This window comes from Bufo bufo, chromosome 4 (genome assembly GCF_905171765.1).
Source record: "Bufo bufo chromosome 4, aBufBuf1.1, whole genome shotgun sequence".
Classification (NCBI taxonomy): domain Eukaryota; kingdom Metazoa; phylum Chordata; class Amphibia; order Anura; family Bufonidae; genus Bufo; species Bufo bufo.
The window spans coordinates 81,167,133-81,180,266 of record NC_053392.1 but is presented as its reverse complement, the minus strand read 5'-3'; the positions used below and the strand labels follow the sequence as shown (position 1 = coordinate 81,180,266).

General features: G+C 42.6%; 1 protein-coding gene and 1 long non-coding RNA gene across 6 annotated transcripts in view; both read right to left on the bottom strand.

The window, feature by feature from the left end:
* Nucleotides 1-13,134, bottom strand: part of ITSN2 (intersectin 2) — a 165,235-nt gene that overhangs the window by 35,877 nt on the left and 116,224 nt on the right. Inside the window, exon 29 of one of the 5 annotated variants that reach the window (XM_040427433.1) lies at nt 10,398-11,127. The exons of the other annotated variants lie outside the window; for them this stretch is intronic. Coding sequence (XP_040283367.1) covers nt 11,126-11,127 — 2 coding nt within the window. The 3' untranslated portion in view covers nt 10,398-11,125. Of the gene's footprint in view, nt 1-10,397; nt 11,128-13,134 lie in introns of those variants that run through there. 5 annotated transcript variants of the gene reach the window in all.
* Nucleotides 6,153-9,810, bottom strand: LOC120997379. The gene is made up of 2 exons (XR_005778160.1): nt 8,965-9,810; nt 6,153-7,522 (listed from the first exon to the last, which is right to left on the bottom strand). It is a non-coding gene; the product is annotated as an uncharacterized LOC120997379 (long non-coding RNA).

Sequence of the window (13,134 nt, the reverse complement as noted above, 5' to 3'; positions counted from 1 at the left end):
ACTGTACAGCAAAGGCGGGTGGAGAGCGGAGGGAACAACAATGAATATAACGGGTACGGGCATGGAATGGTTTGCCTTTGGAGCTTCACATCATACATCTATGGAGAAAACGTGATACATTTTGGATGGTAATGATGAAGAAGCACTGGGAATAGACTAGTATAGTTACATAACAACGTTCCTGTAAATCTTTTAATAAGACAGTCCGAAAGATTTGGTGAAATTCCCTCAAAGCCTCTACATAAGATTCAAATTTTTTGAAAAATCTGATTACTACGGCAGAACGGGATAACTGCTTTTCTCCTTTAGTGTACAGTAAGCATCCAGTTTGTGCTTGTTGACTACAGCTAGCCACACATCGGTACTGGTCGACCATCTAATGTGTATGGTGTTGCCCTGACGCTCCCCAAACAGCAAATATTGGTGAAAAATAGGGTGGGGGGGAGATGATGAATTTCAACATGCCCCATTCTTTTGTTCTAGGCGATATTAGCATCTACTGGTTCACTGACCTAATTAGTGCAGTTGCCAAGTACATTCACTTTGCTGTGCCGCAAAGTCAGATTGTATGGGGACAGTAAAAGTGCGGTACCCCTTTAAGAATAGATCAGGACAGACTTCAGGCAGCAAAACAATGCAGAAAAATGTGCTGCTAGGAATCTTTCCAGCTCCTTTGCATCAAATATGCTGATAAATGCATCTTCTAATGGCTGCTGTTGCTGGGACCGCCGTGGCCATAAGGACAGGTCTCATGAGCCACCAGTTCCTTCAAAGGAGTCTGAATAGGTGGCAGTGTGTGCACACTGCACGGTGCCATTACATTCAATGACTGAGGTGATATTGAAGGGAGCAGCAGGACGCATGCGCGACCACAGCATCATATAAACTGCTCATTGCAGTGAAGAGGAACGGGGGGGCTTAGGAGCCCCATTTTAGTGATCAGTGAGGTTCCTGGCGGTGGAGCCCCCAGCGTGCAGACATTTGTCAACTACCCATAGGATTGGTGGGACAGCTTAAAACTTCTTTGGAAAAAAAAAATAGAAAATCGCGTTATTAGAAACTCAGTAGTGAAATGACAAATATATAAAATGAACCCCAATCCCGTAGGCAGACGTCTATAAGAAATACTGCAGCCATAAATGTTATGTCTGACCAGTTAGGGGTGTCTCACCCGGTCTGAAAGACCCAGGAACAGAGACTGTATAGATGATCACCCCCTCTCCCCTCTCACAGCATGTAGTCATACACATAGGCTGAGACAGATAGACTGCAGCTGCATCCCCCCTTTTTCCTATTGTGTTTTGAAAGAGTTTAGAGCTTGAAGAAGAGGTTTCTATACATTTACAGAGAGTGTAAGGAGAGGTAAAGTTTCCTGTACTTACATTTACTACTGAGTTATGAAAAAAAAAAGTTAAAGGGGTTTTCTAGGATTCATATATTGATTACCTATCTGCAGGATAGGACAGAAATATTGAAGTGGTGGGGGTCCAACTCCTGTCACCCTTGTCGATCAGCTATCAGAAGACGCTGTGGCACTCTAGTGAGCGCTTATGCTCCTTTCTACGCCAGCGACATCACATTCATAGGTCATATGGCCTGGGGCGCAGCTCAGTTCTATTCAAGTGAATTGGCCTGGGCTGCAGTACCATGCACAGCCACTATACAATGTAAGGCGCTGTGCGTGGTGAAAAGGGTTGTTTCAGCTGTTCATATTGATGACTCGGGATGAGCGAATCTACTTCGGATGAAACATCCGAAGTCGATTCGCATAAAACTTCGTTCTAATACTGTACGGAGCAGGAGCTCCGTACATTATTAGAATGTATTGGCTGTGATGAGCCGAAGTTATTGCTTCGCGAAGCAATAACTTCATAAATTAATTTGTACTGTAAAAAAACATTTCCCGAAATCGGCTCATCGGAGCCAATTCATTCTAATACTGTACGGAGCTCCTGCTCTGTACCGTATTAGAATAACGTTTTATACGAATCGACTTTGGATGTTTTATCTGAAGTCAATTTGCTCATCCCCATTGATGACCTATGGTCAGGATAGGTCATCAATAGCTGATCTTTAGGGGTCCGACCCAATCAGCTGTGAGACGAGGAGGCAGCGCTCCATGCGCTTTTTCTTCATTACTCTACGTCTCGTCTCCTGTGGAGCGGTAGCGCAGTGTAATGACTCTGAGATGGGACTCGTATGGAGCACCACCTCCTCGCCAAACAGCTGATTGGAGGGGGTGCCGGGTGTCGGACCCCGACCGATCTGATATTGATGACCTATCCTGAAGTTAGGTCATCAATATGAATGGCTGGACATCCCCTTTAACAGATGAGGGTCCAATACCCGGCACCCCCACAAATCAAATGTTTGTGGGGGGTGCCGGATATTGGACCCTCATCGATCAGATATTGATGACCGATCCTGAGAAAAGGTCATGCATATAGAAGTCCCGGAAAACCCCTTTAACACCTATAGACAATATAGGAATGGATTCCAGTCCATATAGACTGGATATAAGCTTTTAACACTTTTTTATACTCTTTAATAATCTCTCGTGATAAATAATATAATTGCTGCATTTTCAATTAAAAATTAATTTCTTAAAAAAAAAAAAGAAATCAACAGCCCGGTTACGAAATTATCCAAAAACCGAAAGGGCTGAATTTGTTAGGCCTCTTTCACACAGGCAAGATTTCCGCGCGGGTGCAATGCGCGAGTTGAACGCATTGCACCCGCACTGAATCCGGACCCATTCATTTCTATGAGGCTGTGCACATGAGCGGTGATTTTCACGCATCACTTGTGCGTTGCGTGAAAATCGCAGCATGCTCTATTTTGTACGTTTTTCACGCAACATAGGCCCCATAGAAGTGAATGGGGCCGCGTGAAAATCGCAAGCATCCACAAGCAAGTGCGGATGCGGTGCGATTTTCACGCACGGTTGCTAGGGTTGGGGACCCGATCATTATTATTTGGTTATAAGGGAAAATAATAGCATTCTTAATACAGAATGCTTAGTAAAATAGTGATGGAGGGGTTAAAAAAAAAAAAAAATCTAAAATAATTTAACTCACCTCATCCACTTGTTCGCGCAGCCGGCGTCTCTTCTTTGATGATCAGGAGGAAAATGACCTGTGGTGACGTCACTGCGCTCATTACATGGTCTGTCACATGATCCATCACCAGAAGGAGAAAGAAGAGATGCCGGCTGCGCGAACAAGTGGATGAGGTGAGTTAAATTATTATTTATTTATTTTAACCCCTCCATCACTATTTTACTTAGCATTCTGAATTCAGAATGCTATTATTTTCTCTTATAACCATGTTATAAGGAAAAATAATAAAATCTACACAACACCTGTTTGGGTACCAAACATGCCGATTTTTTTCACGTGCGTGCAAAACGCATTAAAATGTTTTGCACTCGCGCGGAAAAATCGCGCATTATGCCACGACGCACCCACATCTTATCCGGCCCAAATAATCCGTGACGCCCGTGTGAAAGAGGCCATAATCTGTCATCGTACAGTTAAAGAGGAGCGGTCACCTCTCCTGACGTGTCCGTTTCAGCAAATACTTGCATCAACCATCAAATATTCTGAAGCATTTTCTTAAATATTTGCATTGTGCCGTTCCTCAGTTATTCTTCCTGGAACTATATGAATAAATTAAGAGCGGGATGTTAACATTCCCCTTATCAAGTGTGTGTGAAATAGTCAGCAATGGACGGGGTCAGTGGGCAGAGGCAAAGAGAAATGTAAGGCCAGTTATCCATACATTTCCAGGAGGAATTACAGAGGGACGGCACAGCGCAGTGGTAAGAACAGATGCTTCTGATTTGTAGAATTTCAAAAACGACACAAGTGTTTACACACAGGCATGTCACCAGCACCGACAAGTCCTCTTGAAAATATCAGAATTCTGTGGGAAAAAAAGACACTTGGTGCCACATGACAAATTCACCTCCACTTTACTGGAAAGCCGAACTGTGCTACACCTTGCGTCAGTGTGGAATAAAATAACCATTTTTAGAAAATTATACTCGCAGAAAATACATTCATCATTTTTTTTAATTTACAGTCAATTCACAGAAGAGAAATAAGTAGATTAGGTTTTTAAGCTTTCCTAAAAGTTAAAAAAACAAAAACAAAACACAAACCAGTAAATGAGTAAAACGTACCCAAGTTCAAACCCAACAAATGAATAAATTAATATACTCTATAAATACTCTGATTTGAAGGTAAATAACAGGTAAATAAACATAAGTGCACAGAATAATTGCCCTCATGAACTTCGCCTCCCTTTGTCCACGTGTCAGAATGAGAACTTCTAGATATGGGGAGGACTCACCCTTACAAGACCTTTGTGAGCAGGGAGTGGCCTAAGATGGAGAACCCCTTTAAGGGCTCATGCACACAAACGTATTTTCTTTCCGTGTCCATTCAGTTGTTTTGTGGACTGTATGCGGAACCATTAATTTCAATGGGGCCACAACAAAAAAAAACGGAAGTTACTCCATGTGTTTTCCGTTTCCGTATGTCCGTATTTCCGTTATGTCCTATTATTGTCCGCATTACGGACGAGGATAGGACTGTTCTATTAGGGGCCAGCTGTTCCGTTCCGCAAAATATGGAATGCACACGGATGTCATCCATATTTTTTGCGGATCCGTTTTTTGTGGACCGCAAAATACATACGGTCGTGTGCAAGAGGCCTAAGACTCACAATTTGCTGGACTTCTACAAACCTAGAACTTTACCAGTAGCTCAAAGACAACCTGTCACCTCTCTGGATACCTTAATTCTCTGTAAAAAATAAAAACAACATTTCTGAAGCCTCTATTCCTATTACACTGGCATGTGCCATTCATCTGTTATTCCTACTATAAATGTATGAATAAATTGCCAAATGGTTGTCATTAATAATGGGTGTGTCCCACGCACTCACTGTCCATTCTGCTCACTATTCATGAAAACCTTCTGACAAGGGGAATGGTAATTACCCAGTTGCCAATTTATTTCTACATTTCCGGGAGGAATAATAGAGGAGCAGCACAACACAAGAGTTATACGTAAAGATGTCCCAGAATATCTATTACATGGGGAATGCAAGTAGTTACTAAGACAGACACGTCAGGAGAGGTGACAGGTCCTTTTCATGTATGCACCGAATATTCTACTATTTCATCAATTTAATGAGTGCAGAAGTATTAAGTATTTAAGTATTAAAAAAATTGCTGCTGTCTGCATGAAAACTGCGCCTCATGTACAAGAAGCTACATAGAAACTACTACTGTCCAGAGCTCAACCCACGAAATCATTTGAGACAGAGCTGAAAATTGCGGTTGACAAAACTTATAAAAAGGACCTGTCACCTCTCCCAACAAGCCCGTTTTAGTAATGACTTTTCATATGATGTTCCTTCTATTACTCCTACTAGAAGTTTAGGAAAGAATTTCCAGCAGTCGGCAATAAAGGCCCAGATGGACAGTGTCAGACTGTGCAGGGGCCCAATCACATTTGGTAACATCCATCTGTACCTTTACTATAGGAAAGTAATTCATAAACTTCTAGTAGGAGTAACAGAGGAATTGCACAACATGTAGTATATGGAAAGACGATCCATGGGGTATGCATGTTAGAAAAGGCGACAGGTCCTCTTTAAAGGGACACTCCAGCTGTTCACAGTGGCCATTCATGTTCTGCAATTGCTCCTCACTGCTGATGGAAGGCACAGGAGGCCTGGTCTAGGAATCTGTGGGGATCCCAGGATTTGGGCCCAAACCTACAGGTGTCATATCCAAGACTGAGGTCTGTAGGTGGCATTACGGTGCATTCACACAATCGTGTCGTGTTTTGCGGTCCACAAGCCACCCGTGTGCGCTCCGCAAATTGCGTAACGGGCAGCCCATTATACAATTGTCTATTCTTGTCCAGAATAGAACGTGCTCTATATTTTTTGCAGGGCTGCAGAACGGAACAACCGTGTGCTGTCCGCATCTTTTGTGGCCCCATTGAAAGGAATCGGTCAGCACCCGGACTCATTCATACGGTCGATCTAAAAAAAAAAAAAAAAAAAAAGATACAAAAACGCAGCACGCTGCAGTCCTGTAAAAAAAAAAAATATATATATAAAAAGAAAAATTATACTTTTTTTTACAATGGAACTCTATGGTGAATAGATGCCCCTGTATGACATCAGTCTGAGGAATCTGTTAACACATATGTTTTTTGTATACGTTAAACGGATGGGAAAAACGTGATGTGAACGCTTATAGCAGATAGACACTAATAATAAACGCCAAGAAGCAGGCAGCAGAATGCGGAGTTCAGCTCTGGAGGTGACTAGTGTATAAGTCACACTACTACATTCATTCACTGAAAGCTAAAAGTACTTGCAGAGTTACCGCTCACTATCTGCGCACTAAATTACGTATCCTAGGGTCGCGGCGGCTCCGACGGAAAACGTCCTGGAATTTAATCACTGGTTCATGAAATTGCCGTTCATCGTAGATATGGACGGCATATCGCTGTATGGTCCTACATGTACGGAACGAGGCGTCCGCCTCTGTATCAATGCGAAATGGGTAACAATAATAGCAGCTTTTATACTGGTCACACCTCTGTATTCTATGTTCTTTCCCCTTATAAAGGGCGGAGAAAAAAAAAAATAAGACCCCAAAACAAGACCCACTAAACATTTCCCCTTCGCTAGCAGAGACTACAGGAAACTTCATGCAACAGGCTGCTCGTGTATAGCTTCCATCCAGCAGAAGGCGCACTGCCTGGACATGAGGTATTTGCTGTGACTCCTAGAAGCTGGCTTGGGAGGTTGTGACTACTAGGGGGCAATGGGGTCGGCCATGACTACTAGGGAGGGAGCCAGATTTAAATACTTGGAAAAGAGTTGGGAGGCGCTACTAGAGAAGTGGGGGGGGGGGGGGGGGCATAATTTGTACTACAGCAGAGGTGGGGGCACTGCGGTGACTACTGGTCAGGAAGGTGGTAAACCTACTCTGGACTAAAAACCAGAGCAATCAAGGGCAGACTGGTTGCTATGGATGTGCTGTCCTGTCAAAACGGTGGTTGTTATGCAGTGTATCCCTAGCAACTAGTCTGTCAGATGTAACACTAAATAAAAAGCAATGGAAGGGTAGGTTCTCCGTCCCAGCTTGCACTAGTAATCAGATTTTTCCGAAAAATTATTTAAGTGGAGAAACTCTTTAGGTTTTGTCTCTGTGCACACCCGATTCAAGACAATCCTTTAAGGAGGGCCTGTCACCCCCCCTTCCCGACATATCTGTCTTAGATACAGGTACATTTTTCATAAAGTAACAATTCCGAAGCATCTTCTCTTAGAATTCTGCAGTGTACCCGTTATTTCTAATGGTTCAATGTCTAATCAGCGCTAACACTGTTCAGGGTAACACTCCTTCGGCAATGGTAATGGTCACACCCGGTTGTTCATTTACCCATAAATTTCAAGGAGGGATAGCAGAGGAACAGCACAATGCAGAGTTCTAAGGCCTCTTTCACACGGGCGTTGTGGGAAAAGGCCCGGGTGCGTTGCGGGAACATGCACGATTTTTCCGCGCGAGTGCAAAACATTGTAATGCGTTTTGCACTCACATGAGAAAAATCGTGCACGTTTGGTACCCAAACCCGAACTTCTTCACAAAAGTTCAGGCTTGGGATCGGTGTTCTGTAGATTGTATTATTTTCTCTTATAAACATGGTTATAAGGGAAAATAATAGCATTCTGAATACAGAATGCATAGTACAATAGGGCTGGAGGGGTTAAAAAAATAAAAATAAACTCACCTAAGTCCACTTGATCGCGCAGCCCGACTTCTCTTCTGTCTCCTTCTTTGCAGATTGCAGGAACAGGACCTGTGGTGACGTCACTCCGGTCATCACATGATCCATCACCATGGTAAAAGATCATGTGATGGACCATGTGATGACTGGAGTGACGTCACCACAGGTCCTTTTCCTACAATCGGCAAAGAAGGAGACAGAAGAGAAGTCGGGCTGCGCGATCAAGTGGACTTAGGCTACTTTCACACGAGCGTTCAGAGCGGATCCGTCTGATGTTTCATCAGACGGATCCGCTCCTATAATGCAGACGTTTGCATCCGTTCAGAACGGATCCGTCTGCATTATTACTTTGAAAATTTTCTAAGTCTGAAAGTAGCCTGAGCGGATCCGTTCAGACTTTACATTGAAAGTCAATGGGGAACGGATCCGCTTGAAGATTGAGCCATATGGTGTCATCTTCACGCGGATCCGTCCCCATTGACTTCCATTATAAGTCTGGACGGATCCGCTCGCCTCCGCACGGCCAGGCGGACACCCGAACGCTGCAAGCAGCGTTCAGGTGTCCGCTCACTGAGCGGAGCGGAGGCTGAGCGCTGGCAGGCGGATGCATTCTCAGTGGATCCGCCTCCACTGAGAATGCATTGGGGCCAGACGGATGCGTTCGGGGCCGCTCGTGAGCCCCTTCAAACGGAGCTCACGAGCGGACACCCGAACGCTAGTGTGAAAGTAGCCTTAGGCGAGTTTATTTTTATTTTTTTAACCCCTACAGTCCTATTGTACTATGCATTCTGTATTCAGAATGCTATTATTTTCCCTTATAACCATGTTATAAGGGAAAATAATAATGATCGGGTCTCCATCCCGATCGTCACCTAGCAACCGTGCGTGAAAATCGCACTGCATCCGCACTAGCTTGCGATTTTCACGCAGCCCCATTCACTTCTATGGGGCCTGCGTTGCGTGAAAAACGCACAAAATAGAGCTTGCTGCGATTTTCACGCAACGCACAAGTGATGCGTGAAAATCACCGCTCATGTGAACAGCCCCATAGAAGTGAATAGGTCCGGATTCAGTGCGGGTGCAATGCGTTCACCTCACACATCGCATCGCATCCGCGCGGAAAACTGGCCCGTGTGAAAGGGACCAAAGAGTAGATGTGCCAGACAGGAGGGCAGGAGAGGTGACAGGTCCTCTTTAGGGGTAAAGTAGTGAACCCAGAAGCGGATATACAATAGCAATAAATAACGTAAAACATAACCATCATTTAAACGTGTGCCCACCAGGATCCCAGTTCAATAGGTAGCATCAAAGAAACACTGCATCCCAAAACCTGTACTATTATCCAGATACAGCAGAGCTGACTGTCAGTTGGTACCACACAGTAGAACCTTGTCCAGGATTACATAAAAAAAAAGTATCTCCAGAAACAGCGCCACTCTAGTCCATGGCTGCGACTGGTATTGCAGTACGGATTCAGAGCTGCAATTCCAGACCCTTCCCATGGACTAGAGTGGCGCTGTTTCCTGAGAGAACAAACCCTTTATTCCTCTGGACAATGCTTTTACTTGTGTTTTTCCACAAGATAAGGCAGCATAAAAGCAGCTCTGCTACATGTGATGATAACCTGTGCTGTATGTCACCCATGAGACAGCAGTGCCTAGAAATGAGTGCAATACTTTTTTTGGGGTAACAAACACTTTTTTTGGTAATATCGTACCTTTCTTTATCAATCATATGGTAACAGAGAAAAAAAAAGACAAAAATGGCACAAAAAATACAATGTCATCCGAGCGGAGCATTTAACACTTGAACATTCTGACTACATAGCTATATAAACATCAGTAGAAACGTCCGTCTTAAAGGGGTTTGCTGACTCCAACAAATGGCACTTATTATGTAGACTGAAGTATCAGGCACTTACTAATGTATGGCGATTGTCCATATTGCTTCCCTTTTCCATCACATTCTACACGGCTCAATTCCATAGATACGACCAAGCTTGCACACTATAGGAAAAAAATTCCGGCCTCTCTGGTGACCAAGACGGTGGGAGCTCACATAGCCTGGTGCTTTCTCCTATAGTGTGCAAGTACGACCACTCCTGATGGATTGCAGGGTGGTCATAACCATGGAAACCAGCAGTGTATAATGTGATGGAAAAATGAATCCAGCCAGCAAAGGAAGCAATATGGACAATCACAATACATTAGTAAGTGCCTTGTAGTAACTTTCTCTACATGATAAATGCCATTTACTGAAGTGAGACAACCCCATTAAGAGCGCTTCCGCCTAATATTGCAGAGTCACCGGTGAAAGTTGAACCGGTTTATATTTCTATAGTAAATTACATATATGTTTCTGGAAAAGCTGGGTGACAACTAAGAGGACCAATATTACAGCACCCCCAGGGTTCTCTCCCAGCTTTCCAGTCTTCCTAAAATCAATACCCGCACAGTGATACAAGTCAATGCCATAATCTTGCATAACCGGGTGGCCATACTGACTGCTCCTCAGCTTCCTAGTAATGAGATACAATGCAGAAAATGCAAAAATTCTGTCATTTTTTGCAATTGTAGGTGAAGAAGCTATAGAATAAAGGTCCCCAACCTGTAACTAACTATCTGTAGCAAAACTACAACTCCCAGCATGCCTGTTCATGCTGAGAGTTGTGTTTTGCAGAAGAATATATATACTGTGCTCCCCATCACCGACATAGAAAGCTATTGCACTGGTAACATAGTCACATTGAGCCATTAAACATGGTTCCTTTATAGGAAAGAGCGGTGGGAACCAATATATGAGGCTGCAATGGAACCAAGGGGGGACTACAAGTCCCAGCATATCTTGACAAAAGGTGGTCCTCGTGTAACTAGTCAAATGTGATATCGTAGGCAGGAATAATTTATGACAAAATGACATCAGGAGGGGTTTAGTGGGTCTTTGTGAGGCCAGACCCCATAAATTGAAGCTGCAGGGAGGTGCGGCAAGTAATGCGACATTCAGAGGCACGAGGTCCTGACAATTCATTGCTCCCAAATAGACACTGGCTAATAGGCGAAGCTAGCAAACCACACCAAGCCAAGCGGCAAGCTATGGAAGACCCACAAAGACCCACTATCCTTCCACACATAAAATGAAACCCAAAGGCAACATGGTAACGTGACTTTCGGCTTGATCTCGTCAGAGGACTACGTTTTTTTTTTCGAGTGGATTGGATGGCAATGACCGAGGCGCTCTCCAAGCTATAGTCATACACTTGGATAGTGGGTCTCTGTGGTGCTTTCATACTGGTAGTCAAGGCTGTGTCCTGGAAATAAAGCAGAGAACATACCGACAGTGAAACCACAAGTTATAAAAAAAAAATTTTTTTTTTTTTTTTTTTTAAGTTAAAAATAATATTCTAGCTGCCTACAGCCACCACTAGGGGGAGCAAAACGATTTACAATGATGTATATGACGTCTGCAGTAAGGCACACAACAGTCTAAGGCTGGGTTCACACTTGAGCGTTTTACAGCGCGTTCAAACGCGTTGTAAAACGCTCAACACATGAAAACCAATGCTTCCCTATGGCCCTGGTTCTCACTTGAGCGTTTTACAGCGCGTTTGAACGCGCTGAAAAATGCCCTACGCTCAAACAAGTTCTTGAGCTTCTTTGGGGCGTTTTGTCGCGCGTTTGCAGCCATAGGACACTGCTGTTATTCACACAAACGCGCGTAATACGCTCGTTGACTATGGACAAAAACGTGCGACAAAAACGCGCGACACAAACGCACGTTAAACGCGCATATCAAATACGCTCAGGTCTGAACCCAGCCTTAGGCTAGGTTTACACTGAATGCACCCCTTAGCACTCAGCCAGGCTTTCTGATGGGCATGTTTGAATATCCAGAAAAATATATCCAAATGTAGAGAGGGATGGAAACATTCACTTCAATGAGGCAAACAAAGTCCAAGGGATTCATCTTTAGACTCTTAGCTTGATCTGAGCCATTTGTTTCAGTCTTTTTTCCCGGATAGATTAGCATAGCTTAATTCTGTCTGGCAAAGAAGACGTAGACCAACGTCAAGCAGGACAAAAAGGGTCTAAGGATGAATTCTTTTGATTCCGCTATGTACAAGAATATACATAACTACTATAATACTGCCTCCTATGTACAAGAATATACATAACTACTATAATACTGCCTCCTATGTACAAGAATATACATAACTACTATAATACTGCCTCCTATGTACAAGAATATACATAACTACTATAATACTGCCTCCTATGTACAAGAATATAACTACTATAATACTGCCTCCTATGTACAAGCATATAACTACTATAATACTGCCTCCTATGTACAAGCATATAAATACTATAATACTGCCCCCTATGTACAAGAATATAACTACTATAATACTGCCCCCTATGTACAAGAATATAACTACTATAATACTGCTCCTATGTACAAGAATATAACTACTATAATACTGCCCTATGTACAAGAATATAACTACTATAATACTGCTCCTATGTACAAGAATATAACTACTATAATACTGCCCTATGTGCAAGAATATAACTACTATAATACTGCCTCCTATGTGCAAGAATATAACTACTATAATACTGCCTCCTATGTGCAAGAATATAACTACTATAATACTGCTCCTATGTACAAGAATATAACTACTATAATACTGCTCCTATGTACAAGAATATAACTACTATAATACTGCTTCCTATGTACAAGAATATAACTACTATAATACTGCCTCCTATGTGCAAGAATATAACTACTATAATACTGCCTCCTATGTACAAGAATATAACTACTATAATACTGCCTCCTATGTACAGGAATATAACTACTATAATACTGCTCCTATGTACAAGAATGTAACTACTATAATACTGCCTCCTATGTACAAGAATATAACTACTATAATACTACCTCCTATGTACAAGAATATAACTACTATAATACTGCTCCTATGTACAGAATATAACTACTATAATACTGCTCCTATGTACAAGAATATAACTACTATAATACTGCCTCCCATGTACAAGAATATAACTACTATAATACTGCTCCTATGTACAAGAATATAACTACTATAATACTGTTCCTATGTACAAGAATATAACTACTATAATACTGCTCCTATGTACAAGAATATAACTACTATAATACTGCTTCCTATGTACAAGAATATAACTACTATAATACTGCCTCCTATGTACAAGAATATAACTACTATAATACTGCTTCCTATGTACAAGAATATAACTACTATAATACTGCCTCCTATGTACAGGAATAT